Source organism: Symphodus melops (genome assembly GCF_947650265.1).
Source record: "Symphodus melops genome assembly, chromosome: 2".
Taxonomy (NCBI): Eukaryota; Metazoa; Chordata; class Actinopteri; order Labriformes; family Labridae; genus Symphodus; species Symphodus melops.
Genome location: NC_136692.1, coordinates 2,717,551 through 2,737,645, shown reverse-complemented (window position 1 = coordinate 2,737,645; position 20,095 = coordinate 2,717,551). Strand labels below are relative to the sequence as shown.

At 42.3% G+C, this 20,095-nt stretch overlaps 1 protein-coding gene across 2 annotated transcripts; it reads left to right on the top strand.

Moving 5' to 3' along the window:
• The first annotated feature begins 316 nt into the window (after nt 1-316).
• lcorl (ligand dependent nuclear receptor corepressor-like) lies at nt 317-19,988 on the top strand. 2 transcript variants are annotated; one of them, XM_079337889.1, is made up of 8 exons: nt 317-453; nt 2,177-2,242; nt 3,524-3,612; nt 3,734-3,860; nt 5,103-5,327; nt 5,457-5,511; nt 12,624-18,034; nt 18,154-19,988. In XM_079337889.1, exons 1-8 carry the CDS (start codon nt 360-362, stop codon nt 18,159-18,161), a joined length of 6,075 nt encoding a protein of 2,024 aa, XP_079194015.1. In that variant the 5' UTR covers nt 317-359; the 3' UTR covers nt 18,162-19,988. The 2 variants fall into 2 exon arrangements, with proteins under 2 accessions (XP_079194015.1, XP_079194016.1); XM_079337890.1 differs by lacking the exons at nt 12,624-18,034; nt 18,154-19,988 and adding an exon at nt 6,296-8,003.
• Nucleotides 19,989-20,095: the final 107 nt, after the last annotated feature.

Sequence of the window (20,095 nt, the reverse complement as noted above, 5' to 3'; positions counted from 1 at the left end):
ACGTCACAAACTGAGACAATTTGAAACTGAGCATTTTTCTCTCTGTGGTAAGAATTAAACAGACCACAAATAAAGTACTGGGTGGATTTATTTCAAATTCTGTGGGTCGATAGACACTCAGGTTGCCCAAATAAAAGTTGGAAAAACAGTGTAAGAGTGGATTTTTCACAATACGTCCCCTTTAAAGGGGACTCCTCTCCAGCAGACGGCGATAACGAATTTAAATCCTGACTACCGCCATCAAAACTCAAAGAAGTAGAAGAACGAGGAGGGGAGGGGGAGAAGGAGCTCAGAGCCGCTTCCTATCGGCGAGAGAGAGAGAAAAACAGAGAGAGAGAGAGAGAGAGGGGGGAGGAAGAATGGCGACCGTGCAGTGCCCCAAATGCTCTGCAGAAAGGAGAGGGTTTCGGCGGGAACTTGATTCTTGGCGACACAAACTGATACACTGCGTTGGTACGACCCATGTGCAGTTTTAATATTTATTTTTAAAACTAAAAGAATCACCGACAGAGACAGACAGAGAGAGAGAGGTGCCGCCGTGCTGAGCAGAGACCGGAGCTACCTTTTAGCTAATGCTAATATTTACCAGCTGACTCCTTTCTTTGTCCCTCCGAGCTAGCATGCTAAGCCCAGGAGCTAACTCTAGTTACAGAATTTAAATATGACATGGACGATGTCGCGATTTTAAAATAAACACACACGTCTTACTGTGCAGCTGTGACATTGGCGTGATTTTTGTTTATTGACGTGCATGTTTCGCAGATGCTAATGCCATGCTAATTTTAGCTTAGCCTAGCTTTGCTGGTGTTATTTGGGGGAGGGGGCTGTTGCTACGTTAGAGCAGCTAAATGTCAGTGCAACATGAGAAAAGCAAAGATTTCAACGATGTCGAGAGAAGGCGTTTGCTATTCTAAACAGTGATGATTTATGTTTTTTTCAATATGCTGCATGACATAGGTGTTATGTCGAGAAATGCATCCCAGCAGAAAATTGAATGTATCTCGCAGGACGATGCAAAAACAATGTTTTTCATGTCACATTTTTCCACAATGCTGAATTTTACGCATCCACCCTCAAAATGTGATGCAGCCGTATATTGCACCAGAGTCGAACACTGTTAACATTTGTCCGCGTAACACCGGTGTTATGTCGACAAATGCATCCCTGTGGAATTGCAAAAACACTCAGCGGAAGTATTAGAAAACGGTGCAAATCGTATTCCTTGGTCAAGCTCTGTGTAGTCTAGCTTTAATGCACGTTTAGTGTCGTCATTGTTCTTCATGCTCAGCTGAAGACGCATTTTTTTATCGGCTTGCTTAAATATGACCTGCAAACAATGTTTGACTGAAGTGTCTGTAGAGTAAATTAAAGTTTGTTCGACAGTGTAGGATTTGCGTCTTAACATATTTTGCATTGTTCATGCAATTCTCGGGTTTAACACCTGCGATGTAATGCCAGCTCAACCAAAGCAAGGTTATTTTGTTTTAATCACGGTCACGTCAATCTGGTAATATATAAACTACATTAAAAATATTTTATGGACTTGCATGAATCACAAACCATTTAAACAAATTAAATTAAGTTGATTTTTCAAATTTAGACAACGATGGACAGGAAAACGGCACAGGATTTAAAAAGGTTAGAATGAAAAAAATGTTAAAGTCATAAACGCGACAGTACAAATTTAGAGACAACAGACGTCTGACGTCAACAGTAGAAAGATGGTGAGTGACATTATTGGTTTCTCACCTCAAGCTCCATACAAGTACGTTACATCCCTGGTGTAAATAACCTTTAGTTAGTGTGGTACAGTTTTATAATTTTCTACTTTATTTTTTTTTAAATAATCCTAGACAGGGTCACAATTTGTTGATGAATACTGTACACTGATCCTTCAGGTGATTTGTTTTCTCTCCAAGAATACGCCTGTTAATCTCTGAAATTTGGATTTTTTTTGCATCTTAAATTAATAAGAACATGACATTAAGTAATATGATCTGTCAAGCGTCAGCTTTCGCTCGTCAGCTCGTTATATTTAGGTACTGCCAAGTTTCATGTTGAAGTCAAACTGGTCGAGTCGGAGACGATCGTGATAACGGGTTTGGCACAGGGTTAATCAGACGTGCAGATCTTGATCACAGAAGTACTGACGCTCTGTTTCTTATTTGTCCTGCAGGGTTTGAAAGCATTCTGGAGGGAATCTATGGACCACTGCTGCTGAGAGATCTTAATTTATTCGATGGTGGGTTTTTGGGCGTTTATTTAAACTCAACACATCAATCTGGGCTCCAATTTTTCTTCTTCTTCAAAGATGTTATTTCAAAATATTGCACACACTGCATCATTTCAGACTGATAATTCTATTCTCCACTGATGGAGACAAAAGGTGCATTTATTTTAATATATGTTTTGCCTGATGTTATCGGTGCACGTCAGGTTAGGTATTCATGAGAGATTAAGTCAACGTACACATTTTATATGTCACATTAAATATGTACACTGCACGACTTACAACATGCCATCAGGCTGACATCAAGCAGAACTTAGAAATACACCACATGTTGTAAATCGGGCTTCATCAGCAAAGATCCATCTTATTAATGAAATTCGACACCTGAATAAAAAAGTGAACATTAACCTTCCTTAAGATGATGGGCAGATTTTATTTGGACCTTTTTTTATGTTCCTCCATCTTTAAATATCGTACTGTCGCAGTCGGGCACCTGTCCAAAAACCATCAACTCCCATGTAACATGAAATGTACCTTCGTTTTTCATTGATATTAACATTGATATTGATATTCAGAGAGCTTAATTTGGTTTTTGACTGGAGCTGCCAACCAAAGCAAGCACTCCTGTTTTTTTCACCCTTTTGAACAGGATTAAAAACACAAGACAGTCAGGTGACTTCTGTAAAAAAAATAAAAATACTGCAGATTACTTTTTTTATTTATTACATTTTGGACACTTTAGAGTCTCTGGTACCCAAAACAAGCTAATTTAATGTAAAATTGTAAAGTAATTTAACCCCACTAATAGCGATCCCATCAAGTCAGCGTTGACATGTATCTAATACATGAAGCCATGACACATCTGACAGACAAAACGCACGCTTTGGATTAAAAAGGTCGACAACATAAACATACTAAGGCGGCCGTTAAGGCACCTTATTTTTTTTTTTTCTATGTGAATACTTGCTGTTTTTTATCCTATACTTATGTGCACTGCAAAGTTCAAGTTTGAATGACAGTAAAGAAAGTCTAAGTCTAAATCTGTGTGGGGTAAACACTCGGTTCATTACATGCTACAGTTTCTCAGCTGTGTTAAAGAAATGATGTCTCACCCTGAACAGTAAAAGTCTTGATAAAGGATGGATGTAAGAAAAGTCTCTCAGCATGAAACTGTCGTGATGATGAATTTTGGAAACCCCGTTGTGTCATATCAAAGTCTGCAGTTTGACCGAAGTGGGAGACGAGCTGTTCGAGTGTTCATGCTGTGTCTCTTGTGTGACGTTTGTCTTGCAGACTGTGAACCTGAAGAGGTGGACGACTGGTCCTCAGATGCAAAAAACTGCTCCCAGTGTTCACTCTGCAACCTTCCCCTGGACAAAAATGTAAATCTGACCAATAGAAAGCAGCCAGTTTAGTTTCCCTTCAAACCAGACGCTTTTACGTCTGTGTTGTTTTTCCATCAAACCGGAGTAAATGTGAAACTTTCTTTTTATTCTTTTGTAGGATCAAGTACCTGGTGCCACATCCCCCCTCTCCTCCCCGTCTGACTACTCTCCCTGTCAGCCTCCAACCGTCTCTGAGAGCAACCAATCAGCCTACAGGTTCCTCCAGGCTGTGTTTCACAAGAAAGGTGAGTCAGGTGTCACTCTTTTAAGTCAAGCACTTTCACTTTTTTCTTTTTTTTCCTTTTTTTTTGGTATCCATTTTTGACTTAAGTCATGGATGCACATGTGAGTGCATGCATTTATCAGTGTGTGTAACGTGTGCCAGTCTTTGAAGGCTTCAGATTGCCTTGTTGTTCTGCAAACGCTCAAACAACAATCAAGTGTCCGTTAAAGAGACATCCAATGTCTAACATGGAAACTATTTAATTTAGTGTCTTTGTGGCTCTGAGTGCTCGATGATGTTCAGCGCTGTGTCAGAGCGACATCTTGCTCCTTTAAAAATAAAAATATGCAAACTAAATACAACAAAAAAAATTAGTCGGATAAAGCTGAAACCCGGCTTTTATTTTGAAAGTTCTTTTTAAATTCGTACAACTCACAAGAATATAAAAAGTTGCTTCATTTCAATAACAGTATTTGTTACCAAACCGTTATCTCACACGAACACGTAGGTCTGCAGTTACATCCATTAACAGAACTAAGACCTCAGACCCGTCTTTGAGGATCCAGTATCAGGGATGCATCTATTCAACTTCGGTACCAGCCGAACAACGAGAGCAGACAAAACAGTAAAAAGATAAAAAACACAAGTACACAACCTGCACGGTGACGATGCAGAAGGCAGGGAATACAATATTCACAGAGGATCAATCAGTCATGATCATTGACTGAGGCTCACAGCAGCTGAGTCCACTAATACACCAAACTACTGATTACTATTATATATGATCATTAATAATACTAACTACTGATTCTGATACTGAAGATTTTTTTTTTCTTTTTTTGGGCAGATGAAGTCATCAAAGTTTCTTTATTGTTGATTTTTCAACATGTGCGGGACATACAGAAAAATCTGGGGGAAAAAATGAAAAAAATCCACGATGTGAACTAACAGGAGAAAAGATTTTAAACATGTTTAAATGTGTATGAAGGATAAAAACTTTCAAAATAACAGATAATAGACTGAACAAAGTCTCACTTGTTTTCATGGTCAAACACGAGGGAAAGTTTCGACGTCATTGGCGCCTTTAAAACAAAAACGTCAGAATCAGAAATCGGCTAAATTGTTCTTTCAAACATTTGTATCAGGATTGATTTTTCCAATCGGTTCATCTCAACCCAGATTCCCACTAATTAAGTCTCTTTTATTGCTTGTGAATAAAAGGGAATCTCCTTTATTTCTTTTAAACTCTGCCTCCTTTCATTAGACGTGTCCATCGGCTGTGACTCCAACATCCCTCTGGTCGCCCAGGAGCTCATGAAGAAAATGATCCATCAGTTTGCCAAGGAGTACGCGTCCAAGTGCCTGCTCCACGCCAGTTCACACGGTGTTACAACAAGGACCTCATCGCCTGCGTCAGAAACCGCTGACGCCCCTCTGGACCTCACGGTGAGCCGGACCCTGGAGGAGAAAGAAAGCGAAAGTGAACCAGGTGAGGAACGCGTCAAAACAGATTATATTTTTTTTTTAAAAACGTAAATGAATCAGCTTCTTTTAGTTTTTAGATCCGCACGCTCAAAACCTCGCCAGTTTAAAAATGATTTTTTTTTTTCGGTCACAGACGGTGTGCTCGACCTCTCCAAAAGGAACTGCTCAGCAGCTTCATCGTCCTCAGGGTATGATTTATTTATTTTTCCATCCTTGGATTGATTATCTGTAAATCTTATTGGGTTTTTTTGCCTTGTGGGAACACGATGACCAATTGTTTCTTTATAAATGATCTACATGACCGAGGCATTTCTGTTTGAGCAGAACATTTGTTTTGCATGTTGGGAAGGCAGCCTTTTTTTTTTTTTTTTGGCCTGAATGTTATCAAACCTGCTTTTGTTTGCCAGTGATGTGGGTTCATTGTTAATCACACGTGAAGCTAGCTTGTGTTCGGTGTTTTTAGTTATGCGGGGTTGACTCTTTTATCTCTTGAGCGGTAACGTCACAGCAATGGCAGCGTATTTATAACATTCGCAAAACAGCTCAGGAGTGCACGTTGAGGAGAACATTGCAAATTACTCAAAATGATTTTACCTCCCTTCTGTTACTCCAGTTATGATGAGTTTTGATTTATTCAACCTTCAAGCATGTAGGACTCTCACTAAAGGAGATCACAGAACTGCAGGAGTTGTGTGTGAGCGCCACAGTAACCCTCAGCCATTCACAGACTGTCCCACCTGGACGTGAAGAGGCTTTGCAACATACAAAGAATGTGTGCGCGAGGGCCCAGAAACAGACTGAGAACAGACAGACATGAAACATAACAATCGCAGTGATGTTACCAAGACAAGGCATAAAGGAGTGGACCCCCCCTCGCTCTGCTCTGCACCCTCCCCCTGTCCCCCTTAGCCAATTCAAAAAACCCTCCATCACCTCCATCCTGACCCTGCTGTTTGGTCCTCCCATCCCTAGGAGGCAGCGCAGGCAGAAAGAAGAGTACATTGAGAGGAGCTTGGAGCTGTCAGAGGGGTTGCTGTCCAAGGCCTTGAAGGACATACGCTCAGGGAGGCTGCAGGAGCAGCGCGCTGCGTTGCTTTACGGAATACCGCTTCACACCCTGAGGCAAGGACTCGACGGCCGGGCCGAGGGAAAGGGCGGGACGCGTCACCAAAAAGCACCAGGAAGCAAAGATTTCAGGGAGGAAGTGACGTCGTACAACGTGATGTCCTCCATGCTGGGCGGCGAAGCCCGTCTTGTCCTGCAGAAAGTGGCGGCCTGGGCCGAGCGGGCGGAGATCGGAGGAGCCGTCGAGGAGAACGGAGACTTGAGTTCTCCGTTGTCCTCCGTTTGCTTATATCAGTCGAGCGGTCTACAGAAATCCCTCACGCAATCTTTTCCCCAGCTCAGGGACGCCCTCCAGCCACCACTAAGCCCCACTCCCAGTCTGGAGCCGCCCGCACCCTTACGTATTCCTCAGGTCCGTTCCGTGTCTGACCATAAAAGGTCAAACCCAGTGGAGAATCCCAGCGTGGCTGAAAACCTTCACAAACGTACCTCGCCAATGGAGGCCACTGCCAGTTCAGCGACCGCTCGACCTTCTTCCCTCTTCAAGCTCAGACCTCCTTTCTTAGCACACGGCTGTGCGGGCCTTGCCAACCAGTCACCTCATCGCCTGGGACGACGCTCCTCGATGGACGAGTCGGAAGACGGGGCAGGCGGCCGGGACAAAGACAAGCAACCGAGAAAGAAGCGCGGGAGATACCGCCAGTATGACCACGACCTTCTGGAAGAGGCCATCACGATGGTGATGGGCGGTCGCATGAGCGTTTCAAAGGCCCAGGGGGTCTACGGGGTGCCCCATAGCACACTGGAATACAAAGTCAAAGAGCGTACTGGGACACTGAAGAACCCGCCCAAGAAGAAATCCGCCAATTATATCTCATCCAATTCCAACTCGTCCGGTTCTGGTACGACGACCAGTTCCACCAACTCAGGGACTCTGGCCTCAGCTGCTGACCTAAAGAGGTTCTAGACCCAGACTTTGGCGTCTCGAACTCATCAACACTTGAACTCATCACCTCTTAACAAGATAGATGTTTCCTGGAGACGCTTGTTCGAACACACAACAACATGCCTTTTACGAAAATATATGGAAAATGAATATTCAGGTCTTTTATCTGTGTGTCTGTCGTGTGATGGTCATACTTTCTAAGATGATTGTCTCTCGCTTGGTCCTGGGTTTCAATCGAGGAGACTACGAGGTTAAAGCGTTTTCTTTTGTCTTTGTTTGAAGAAGCAGCGGCGCTCGTCTGCTGCCTTCAAACTCCTCCATAGCTTCGTTTTTTTTTAATCACCAAAGCTTAAAGATCTTCAAGGATACGGGATGTATTTTATAATCTGTTTACTGTTATCAACACATATCACAACTACCAGTGGATTCTCATCCCGACTGACGTTTGTGGGGGCCGAAGCCTGACAAACTTCATTTCTCTGGCTTTTTTTTTTTTTTTTACAGAAGCAGTTAATCTGCAAAGTCTTTCAAAAATGTTTATGTATTTGATGAGCGAGTGCGTCTGCTATTTTTTCATTCGTTCCTATTGGCTCCGTGTCTCTGGTTTTTTTTTTTTTTTTTTTTTAACCGTACATTTCAGAACGTCTTCACACTCGTATCTAAGTTATACGTTCATCAATGAAGAGTCCTGTTTATCTGGTTGTTGTTTTTTTAACAGTAATCAGATGTTAAAATAACAGCAGCGTTATCCTTAAAGACCTTCAGGAAGTCGTATTTATGTTCATACTTTCATCATTTCATCAAGTAGTAGAAGAAAAAAAATGACGTTGATTGTTACACACCAGATAACCCAGGATCAAGTGTGAGGGGGAAAAAAAACAATGTGGACCTCTTAGAGCTCAGTGGGGAAAACAAAAAGTGTGACTCTCATGTTTGCCAGCTGTTTGATTATCAGGTGATTCAGGTTTGACTTAATTCTTTACGCTCCTTGTTAATGGAGCATTGATGATTGTCATTTGCAGCTTTCTATCTCTCTCTCTCTCTGGGTATTTCACCCGGGATACTCAAGTGACTTACAGCCATTATAACAGATTAAAAACTCATGGATATGAGTGAACACCTCTACAAACAGGGAGATTGTACAGTATGAAGTGCTGTGGTGGCTTTACAGCTTCTTTACCATCTTTCGTTGGAAGAGATTCGCTTGAGAAAGCCATTTTTGTGTCCTGCTAGTTTTGTTTCCGCGAGCTCGTCTTACCGTTTTTTTCGAGCGTTGTTGGAATGCAACTTTTCAGCATGTTTTAAAAAAAAGAATTATTGCGCACTGATAAGCTTGGGAAAGTGTTTGTCTCGTGTACGTGTCGTGTTTGTGACAGATGTTCTTTTTTACGATCAGATATTTACATATATCGCTACTGTAGCTGTGTATCACTGCAAACCTCATAAACGACTGCTGCTTTAAGCTTTAACTCGACGACGACGACCAACCGCAAAGAAGTTTATCTCCGGAGATGTGTCTGCGAGGTGATTTGAATTGTAATGTGTGAAACCTTAATCAACGATGAAGGTGAAATATGATGACGATGGTTGATTGTGTTGACCGCTGAAGGTTAGCAGTAGTCGTAGTTTTTTTTTTAGCGATTCCGGTGTCAGTACACGACTCATCGGCTTCTTCATTTGTGTCTGGTGAAATGCTAAACGTTGCTTCTGCACTCGCGAGCCTCATAAACAGTGCTTCTACCAAAGCAGCCGTTCAGGGTGACCCACACAAAGCTGCTTCTGTTTGCCTGCTTGTCTCTCTTCTTCTAACCTCATTGCCACATATATATACCTCTGAACTTTAAATGCCTAAAAAGCCCAGCGTCATGGGTTTTATCTTTTCAGCTTCATGATCGTGAATCTGCTGAAATACGAGCTCTTTTTATTAGCTTGGGAATGTCTCCTCAAGGGAACATCGTTTGATGTTTTAGCCTGATTTTTATTTTTTAATTCTCACTGTGTCAGTTTAAGATTCATAAATGCATGCCGTGACTTGACAGCGCCACGTTGGCCGACACGTTGCTCCCAAGCGAATCACTAACTTGTCATATTTCATGACCTGCGGACGTGTCAGGTGCAGACCTCCCCCATGACAAGAAAAAACACAAAAGAATGTAAAAACAAGTAATGGAATCAAAGGCGATGTACATAAATCTAAAAAGCCTTAAAAAGGAAGAAATCATCACTGTGCACCATCAGCATTGTTCCCTCGTTTGCTTCATGTTTACACTCGTGAATGGTACTCCTCATGGTTAAACGTAAGGTTGCTTTGTTGTGGTAGGCGGGAAAAGTTTCAGATATACGTGTTGTCGTTCTCGACCAAGACCGGTCTCAAGACCACCTTTTTTTAAAGGTCCAGTCTCGGAATCCAGACCAGTCAATACCACCCCTGATGGGATCTTTTTCTCATGTCTTTAGAATAAAACTAAATTTTTACCCCCGGTCGTGGTCGCGTCTGCTGAACTCCCAGTGTCCAGGTCTTCAGGAGTAAAAGGCCTGCTTCACACGATATTTACGGGATCTGTCTCGTCTCGGTCTCAAGCTGCTTGGTCTTGACCTTGACTCGGTCTTCATCCCTAAATGTCTCGGTCTCGGAGCACTCTGGTCCCGGGTGCGTCTTGGTCTTGGTCAGTGTGGTCTTGACTTCAACACTATTCAGGGGGGACGTCCTGAAACGCTCTAGTTTAGTTTCTCTTTTCTTTTTTTTGGACTTGCTCCATCTGTCAGCTCAGCATGGGGCTGACATCGTGTTGTCTGAATCCAACACAAGTGTAAATATACTTCTATCAACAACACCTCAAGTTCTTCGGTTCATTTTAAAGCCACCCAGTTGAGTGGAGAAGGAAATATTTTTTAAAATTTTACCAGTGGCAATTTACAGGAGATTTGCCATGTTCTTAGCCAGCACAAAGGAAGACGATCTTCCTCGTGCAAGTTATTGTCCTTGTTGTATTTGTGTGCCGTTTGTAGTTTTCAAGCCTAATTGTGAAGCTATTTAATTTTTATTCAAAGCTTTTTTATCTGATAGGTTGGGACGTTCAACCTTTTTAACGTTCACAGTTGTACAAATACTGATGTCTCCTCTCTCCTGAATGTCTCTGCTCATGACAGTGCATGTTGCCTGTGTCTGGGGCTGCAGTATAATGCAGCCCGAGCTCTACTCTGGGAATAATCTGCTATTTATATCAAAGGACCAGTTTGTAAACAAGCCCGAACACCTCTAGAGAAATAGAAAAAAAAGACAATTAATTGATTGTTTAAGTTTTTATTGCAGTATATTGTTGGAACGCACTCAGGCTTGTTTTCAAATTGTGTTTAAGTTATTATATTTGTGTTTTTAGACTGAACTGCCGGCAAGGCTGGCAAGCAAACTTTTAACAGAAATCTGCTATTTATGCATAAATCAAGGATTGCACTATGATTTTAAAAGCATTCTAAATGTAGAAAAAATGTTTTGTGTTTTTGCTGCATACTTATTTATTGATTGTTCTTTAGAACTGTGATTTTACTGGTTTGATGTTGTTTTGTAATCGGGCACTTTGATGCAATGTAAAATGTGAATTGGTTTAATTGCATGTAAGCTTTTCAAATGTTAGGCCATATAATTTAATCATGAGATGACACCCCTTACTATTGTAGTTGTGTAGTGCTTATGTTAAGATAAAATAATTGATTAAAAAAAAAATACACGGTTGTTTCAAATTCAACTACAAAATTACACAATGAATTAATGTTCTTCTGCATTTGGTCCAGTTTAAACCTAACAAAGTCTGTACAAATGCACTTAAATTGATGGAAATACTCCCCATTATCAAACACAAGTTCTTAAAGGTCACATATTGTGCAAAAAAAACCACTTTACCATGATTTTCTAAACACAAGCAGTATGTGTTCCTAGTCTGTTTACAAACCCCCCAATGATGAGAAAAGTCTATTTTCTCCATCGTTTGCCTGCTCCACTTTAGAAAATGTGTGCCCAAACAGGCTGTTTGGAGATGTTCCCTTCATGACATCACAAAGGGCAGTAACTCCTCCCCCAGGTGGTTGGGGACACTCCCACAGCTAGGCGTTTGTTCTGCTCTCTAAGTCTGCCTTCTCACCGTAAACAATGAAGCATAAAACAAGAAAGCGGAGCCACATCCCTTTGGAGAGAGGGGGCGTGGTCAGACGCAGCTCATTTACATTTAAAGGTACAGACACAGAAACAGCCTGTTCTGAGCAGGGCTGAAATAGCATGGTTTATAGGTATCATCAAAAACAGGATCAGAGTGGATTTAGAAAAGCTCTTATGACTTCTTTAAACGGGTGGAAAAGGAGCATAATATGTGACCTTTAAAAATCAATGACTTTGTTATTGTGAAAGAAATCACTACCAGGACCTGTGGTAACAACTCTAAGTTGATTTGAACATTAGAAGGGTTTTTGGTGACGGTGTTGTTAAAAACATTTCGGTTAAAGCGTTTTAACAATCAACGTTCTGTTTCATGCAGAACGTTATCATTAGCCTTCTGCAAAACATCAATAAAACTGTTATCTAATCTATGTTCTGTCCTTTCTTCAATTACAAACAGCTCTTTTAGGGTCTAGTCTTTTAATTATGTACATATATGATTGTGTCTCTTTGTTTGTTAGTGTTGCTATATTCAAAGAAATTGAACTTGTTTATTCTGGTTTTATTATATCTGGGTTTACGGTGCGTTTCATTTAATCTCATAAGTCGGAATTCCGAGTTGTAAATTTGGTAGCCCCAGTCAAAATCCAACATGGCTGCTACGTGCATCGAGTCGACTCTGCTTAAGCTGTAACTACTAAGCAACCCAATTCTCTTTTTGAGTATTTGAATTGATCACACCGACCAAGTATTGAGCAAGTTCCATCTGGGGACATCACAGAGTGTGCAGTCATCAGGTTTTAGCTAATAAAACAACGGTACTCCTGGGGGGCCGGTCTCGCTTGTCCGACTAGGAATTGGAACACTGTTAACTCGGATGTTGAGTCATTCCCAGCTACGAGTTCTGAGGTAAATGAAATGCAACATTAAAATACCTCAGCAAGGTCATCTTGGCAAGTTAGTGTTAGGCAACCAGCTGTCTCTTATCCAGGTGAGAGAACAATAAAATCAGTGCAGCAAAAACCCATTGTAGTGGGCGTGTTAAGGTCACGGGGAAACTGGGTTTTTTTTGTGTTCTTTCTTTGAAACTGGGCTTGGTTATGAGTAACATTTTAAATCATTTTATTTTTTTCCTCTAGCTCCCTGCCGTCATCACGTTCGGAAGAAATGGGAGATAAGGGTGAACGAGGGACTAAGTGTCTTCGGAGCTCAGTATTGGATGCCGTTCTTGGAAAACTCTGCCCATCACACAGTTCATTGCTCTACCAGATACTAAAGCAGGCACACCAAGAAGACTTACTGTTTGGTAATCACAGACCTGTTGGTCAAACTCAGTCTGTCTGCTGTCACTGTGGGGTAAACCCACTGGATAATGTCAAACCTAATGCAGTCCATTTAAGCGAATGCAAATCCCACAGCAGCAGCAGCAGCCTGTACTTCTCTTCAATTAATGGTGAACATCAAGATCTTGGCAGCGCAATCTGTCATTCAGGAGACTCCAAGTCTAGTTGTAGCATCAGCCCATACACTTCAGCAGGCTGTAAAAATCAAGCCTCTCTGTCCTCAAGCACTTCCTGTGTGCAGAGTTGCAAGATGGAAACTTGCACTGTTTTTTGCCCCAAGAGGCTGCACTGTACTTCCTGCCACGACATGACTGTAGGTCATACCAACAACAAAATGTGTTCATTTGCATCCTCTCCTTTGTCAAATTCTTCACTGTGCACTGCAACATCGATCTGCTGTAATCAACACAACCCCCACTGTTGTCCCTGTTATTCAAACCATGCCTGTGTGACACAGGGCAGGCACACAATAGAAAGAGGAGTAGGGGACGGGGATCCACCGTGTCCTGTCCTGAAAAGAGAGCAGAGCCCCTCTCCACCCCCTTTATCCCCTATTCCTTCAGACATCGATAAAAAGACTGATGAGAGGCCACCCTCACTCCTTCACCATAAACAGGAAGCGGAGGCTGACTTTATGCTTAAAGATGGTGTTGTGAATGCAAGTAATCCCAAAGCAGGTGTGGATACAGCTACAGAAGAGGATCAAGAACGATGGTCCCCTAGAAGTTGTCTGGATGAGCAGAACCCAAATGGGAATTTACTGCAAGATGTTGTGAATCGCTTCAGTGAAAAACTAGAGACAATCAAACCGATAGAAAAGGACCGTCCTCTGGTTCCCACTGCTATTAATGTCACTGAAAGGGAGCAGTCCCTCGTAACCAGTCAGAGCATGCAGTTTCAAGCTGATGCTCATCTGACTGAAATCATTACAACAGTTCTTCACACAGGCAGAGCAAGTGACTACAATCTCAGCGAGCTATTCAATCGCCATGATAGCAAAGAGCCAAAGTCACCGAATACTCGCTCCCGCCGTCGCCAAGAAGTCCTTGCTGCTATTGCAACACCAACGGATGACGCTTCAACCAGAAGGCAAACATTACAAATCAAACGAGACCTAGCCATGTTTGACCAGTCCTACAGTAGGAAAAAGCTGCCACTAGCAAAGAGGCCTAAATTGAAAGATGAAAGTGTCGCTGTTACAACATTACAGATCTCAGATTCAAGCCTTATTAAAAAGGAGTCTAAAAAAGAAACAGAAAATAGAGAATCTCTCGAGGATCGTAGGTCGTTTGGAGAGGAACCACTGAAATGTTTAATGGGAGAAAGCGACGAGGATAAAGTAAAAGAGGAGATACAGACAGTCATTGTAACAGAAGAAGTTAAGATCTTTAAAGCAGAGGAGAAAGTAGGGGAAATATCTGCTGTGGAAAACGATTGTACCTTCTCTGGCACTCAAATACTTGCCCCTGAGCTCAAGAGAAAATACTGCGATCAAGGATCAAAGGAGGAAGGTGTGCAAACAAAAACAATGCCAGTGATTCCAACCTTGGTTAAACAGCGTGGCAGGCCTTGTAAAAAAATTAGCGCAATAAACAGTGCTGGAAGGGAAAGGAAGCACAAAGACAAACCTTCAGATCAACATTCTGACAGTGACAAAAGCCTTTGTAATGGTGAAGATTTCGATAGTCATATTAGGGGGAGACAGCTGTGTGAATCAGACAACTCCAAGGATTCAAGAAGGTCCAAAAGAAATATAGTGCCTCCACAGCGGTTCTCCTCCTATGTCACAGAACCTAGGAAAATGTTCTTTGTTGCATGTTTCTCTGAAAGCATCTTTAACCTGAAAACAAGACAAAACGAGGATTTGAAAACAAGCCCCCTGGATGCTTTATCCAAAGGTCAAGATGCTAAGAACGAAGAGTTAGAGGCAAGAGATGAAGTCCCTCAGTCCTCACCTGATCACTCAGTGAAGCAATGTGACCACTCTGACAATAAGTCAAATTGTCTTTCGGCAAACTCGGTCTCTCCACAAACTGCTGAAGAAGATGCGTGTGCCACTGAAAACTGCTCTAAGAATCCTAAAGATGGCGAAGATGTTGCAGCCAAAGCTTTGGGGAAGCTAAGATCATCTCCCAGGAAACAACAGGACTCAAAGACAGCTTTAAGAACTCCTGAAACCTCATCTAGTTCCATCATGACACCTGCTACGTGTGTTGAGAGCCCTCTAAACTCCCAAGTCCAATACACTAGTCCAATAAAGCTCATGTTTGTGTCACCGGTGAATTATGAGGAAGGAGTTAGGTATAGTCTCAAATCAGCAGGTTCTAGTTCTGGTGGAAATGTAGAGGAACCCTTTGACCCATGTGAGGAATCTTCATGGTCAGGGGTAGCTCAGAAAATCAAGAGCCAGAGCGCCGAGTCTGGTACTTCAAGAGGAAAATATATTTCTTCACCACGGAAATCTGCTACCTCACCTGCAAGATCTGCTTCTTCAAAACCCAAGTCAGCCTGTTCAACACCCAAATCAGCCACTCCACCACCTAAGTCTGCCCGTTCGCCACCCAAATCAACCACTCCACCACCCAAGTCAGCTGCTACTTCATCACCCAAGTCAGCCCGTTCGCCACCCAAATCAACCACTCCACCACCCAAGTCAGCTACTTCATCACCCAAGTCAGCCCGTTCACCCCCCAAATCAGCCACTTCCTCACCCAAGACTGCTACTTCAACACGCAAGACAACCCCTTCCCCAGCAAAGGCAACTTCTTCACCAACAAAGGCTGTCTCTTCACCCAAGTCGGCATCTTCATCACCTAAATTTAGAAGATCAGGCGAAGGAACTCCAAATAAGCGTCTTGCTTGTAGTGAGAGCCAAAGATCCCCAGTTGACTTACTGTCTTACCATGAAACTACACCTGTAAAAAGGCGCCCAGGGCGGCCAAAGAAGCTGGGGCCCCAGCTTGAGCAAAGAGTGAAGAGGCCGATTGGTCGGCCACGCAAGCACAAAGCTGTGGATTCAGTGACTGGTACTAAAATGGAAAATGGTACATCTGATCCGTCACCTGATACTGAAGAGAATGCAAACAAGAACCTAAAAATTACAGTGGTCTATGGACGGTCAAGGAGGAACAAGAGGACAGTGTCTGAGGGATTCGACCAGTTGCAAACAGAATTACATGATGCTTGGCAAGAAGTGGGCATTAAGAGTAACTTGAGCATTTTAATGCACAACTGTAAGACTAGCTCTGGAGGTAGCAACACAGCCTCAACAGAATCGCCAGAGGAACTAAACTTTGTGAGCCCTTTGAAACAGTGTGCGCCTCAGTCCAGCAGTAAAGTCAAATGCCAGAAGCGGGATGATTCTGTAACATCAAGGAAACCTGGTAGACCAGCAAAAGTGAAAATCTCTGGAATCTCGGTCACGGTAACTACAGTATCACCTCGGCAACGCAAGATTCAGATAAATAAGGATACCAAGCGGTCTCCTGACATGCTTATTCATAAGAAAGTACATAGGCCTGAAATCAAATGTGCCAAAGAGCCCTGGACAATCAACTGTCAATCAGCAAGCAAAGTTAGTCATACAGAGAGAGCAGTAGATGCAAAAAATGAAAGTAAAGACAAACTGCCAATTAAGTCTGTTGCAGTTCGTCAATCTATGAGGGTGAGAAAGCCCTCGATCCACTTTCTGCATGCCGTTGCCACTTCCTCTTCAAGATCATACAGCCACAGTAATGCTCTACTACGCCGCTCTAAGCAATTCCTGTTAAACAGGGCTAGCAATGAACGGAGACAGGGTGAGCAACAGAGCGGTGCACCAACTTCAGCGGAGAGAAGAAAGCGCTTTGGACAGGGAAAGAATAGCATCTCCAAGGACCTGGGCAGAGTGGCAGCCCTATCTGTGGAGTCCATCTTCTCCCCAAAGGAGACATTAAGGTGGTGGGCTTCGTCAGCCGAGGAACAAACAACCAATCAAGAGCTTGCCAGGCGGATACGACTTATCTCTGACACCTGGGTGTCAAACACGGATGAGAATCAAGAAAAAGCCACAGCATTGAGTTCTAGAATAGCCACAAAAAGCAATAGTTCTTTAACCAGAAAGGCCAAAAATCCGTCGGTGGTCCGAACACTCTTTGACTGTCCTCCCAACGAACCCAGTTCCTGTAGCATGCAGCAGCTCTGCTCCTGGTTCATGCAGACCACAGAGACACAGTCTTTGGCCATTGTTAAGAAGGCAAGCTCCCGCAATCCTTACGAAGTCATGCATTTCCCTCGTACTTCCAATAAGACGAGCGTTTGCCACAGTCCCCAGGCGGAGCGGCTCCGCAAACATATCAAGAAATTTGCCAAAATCATGCCAAAAAGTCCTCTGCAGCATCAGCAGGCTCAAAGAAGGATAAAGATGAGGAATAAGACCCACCCTTCAACACGTAGTTGTAGGCGAAACCTTTTCAGTCCCAGGTTGGCAAACGCAAGGTTTCACCAAGAAGCCCAATGGAGGAGCAGTAGAGCATTTGAAAAGTACCAGGCAACTCTTTCTAGAGCAAGAATAAGGTTCCTTTCCGGGAAAAAAAGAAAGGAGTGGCAAGAGAGGCAGAGGAATGGAAAAAACCCAAAAGAGGCTACCATTGGTCCAAATGGACACGTAGTGTCTGGAAAAAAAACGAAAGGTTATTCATTAAGCGGATCAACTAAAAATCATTTAGTTGACTGTTTAGAGAACGGTTCTGCTAGCACTTCTGTTGAACAAACTCAGGAGACCGTTGATGTCCGAAAGGAGCAGGACCTGTGCTCTAAGGCCTGGAGTCCTGAGAAGCTGAAGGAATGCAGGGTGTTTTTAAGGAAGATCAACTCTCCAGACAATAAATCACTTGAGGAAGAGTGGGACTCCTGTACCGTGACACTGGATGACGGTTCCCCTTCTGCATACCACTTTGCAAGAAGGCAGGGAGAACTGGTAGAAGTTGTCAAAGCTGTGAAAACTGAAAGAAGACGGAGCACGAGTAGGAACGGCTCGAGTAGGCTTGCAAGTTCGGCACCTAAATTAGTCCACGAGCAAGATAAGATGCCAACAGGGAGGCAAAATGGCAGATACAGAAGTCCGAGGGTCCAGTCTACAGAACCACAGTCTCCACCACCAGCGAAAACCATGAGACAATCGCGCATGAGGGGACTGACTGGGCCAAGATGGTGCGACTTTGTGTTCGGTAACTACCTAGCTTCTTTTTTCCCCCCATTTGACATCACTTGACGAATGAATTTATTGCATTTTGATTTCGAGGCACCACATAATAACATGCACTTTCTTTTATTTTTTTTCTAACAGAAACCTAAATGAATCATGAGGCAGCCTCCTAGCTGGGAAAAGGGATTATAGATGTGCCTTTGGACATTGAGCTGACCACATGGACTGACCACCCCGACTTGGTTCAGTCTTACACTCAGCCGTTATGTAGCAGTCTAACTTAACAAAAGCTTGATGTTGCACTATTTTTATCCTTGGATAATTATGTACAGAATGTGTGATTTTTGTTTGTTTGTTTTCTATTGTCATCTTGCCTTGGTCTTTAATAATGTTCATAGCAGATCAAATCATAATGTCAAACAGTTTAATCAGAGACGTGCTCGTACATTGAGCCCTTTCATTTGAAGCTGTATTCAATGGACTGAAACGGCTCAACTGCATCGAGACACCTCCCCTTAAAGATACCTCATTATTAAGGCCACAACAATGACTTAATCTTGTAAATCTCAAACTAAACCCGATAGCAATTAACGTGCAAGTCATTGTCACATAAAGAGAGATAAAGCTCTATAAAAATCTTTCAGAAATGTAATATTTATATTGCAGCTTATTTTGGCGTTGTTTAGGTCTAAATTTTTTTATTTAATATTTTTCTATTTTTAGATTTCAGAAAGTTTTAGAACTAGAAGCAGAGCATTGTTTGCAATGTTCTTACCTGTGATGTTCCTGTCGCTGTTGTATTGCAGTCCAGTAGCCACCAACAATGGTTTAAATGAAGGTTGTTGTTTTCTTACGATAAATCAAGGCTCCCTATTTACCCTCATCACTGTCCATGTTTGAGCCCCAGCTACAAAATTGTATATTGAACTACCGTCTGTACTGTCCTTATTTCTTTTTAAGTATTTTTTTAAGCAACATTTGCAGGTCTAGGCACCAAACTGCAATCAGCATACATGTACGATATCTAAAAGAGAACATTTTTCGACCAGACATCCCTCAATTAAGCGCTGAAGGAATTCAGGAGCAGTGGTAGAAAGTAGTTAATATATCTCCGTGTTTTTTTCTTTTTCTTTTCTTGATTTCATCCAAAGCAGATTCTATATATTGGTGTTGGATCCAACGTCTTGCACTACTCCCATCAGAGATTATTCATCCCACTTTACAGGTTTCTCGCCCATATTTTGCACATCCCACGCCCCACTACCAAACCCTACTGTAAAAAAAAGAAAAAAAAAGAAATAGAGAATATATTTGGTGCAATACAAACCCAGATATTTTATCTGTATGTAGTATTTTATTGCTGACAGACAAATGGATGTACCCAAGCACCAATGACCTTGGGATGTTACTTGCGTTTTTTTTTTTTTTCATAGCTATGTAATGTGATCTTGAGAAATATTGCAATACATCCACCTGCTGTTCCCCCCAATAAAGCATTAAAGTGTTCATTTTTATAAATGTACTAGCATTAATTACAAATTAAATTCAAAGGGGAGATGTACCCTTCTTTTTTTTTCTTCTTTAAGTTACAGTAAAAGATGCCTACCTCCACGAAGGCTCAGCTAGTCCTACTGCTTTTTGTCGACCGTGTGACGGACAAGGCTAGACAGAGGATTGGAGAACACTGATCCTGGAATCCTTTTGACCTGATTTCTTGCCCTGTAAAGATTCAAAATGTCTAGCTGTAAGTCAAAACGTATACCTGTATTGTGCATTGTGTGTCTGACTCTACGGTTGTCATTTCAGCACAACAACTGAGGAGCGGTGGCGATCAGCGTCAGCCCTCTGTTGAAGAACCCTGGTGCTAAACACTTAGTTGTACATTTTTCTTCTTTACATGTTTTTTATACTGTTCATTACAGATGCAGCAAATTGGGTGTCTGTGGTTGAAATAATAAAGAGATTTTGAATGAAAACGTGCAACGAGCAGTTTCTTTACACTTCACTTTAATGGTTAAAATAACAAAACTTGAACACAGACATTTAAAAAAAAAAAAGACATGACCACAGTTTGAGAGAGGAA

Excerpts from the sequence above, each read along its gene's own strand:
- lcorl (XM_079337889.1), top strand. The coding sequence starts at position 360 with ATGGCGACCGTGCAGTGCCCCAAATGCTCTGCAGAAAGGAGAGGGTTT. Across the intron at positions 2,243-3,523 it reads AGATCTTAATTTATTCGATG|ACTGTGAACCTGAAGAGGTG; the intron begins GTGGGTTTTTGG and ends TTTGTCTTGCAG. Across the intron at positions 3,861-5,102 it reads GGCTGTGTTTCACAAGAAAG|ACGTGTCCATCGGCTGTGAC; the intron begins GTGAGTCAGGTG and ends TCCTTTCATTAG.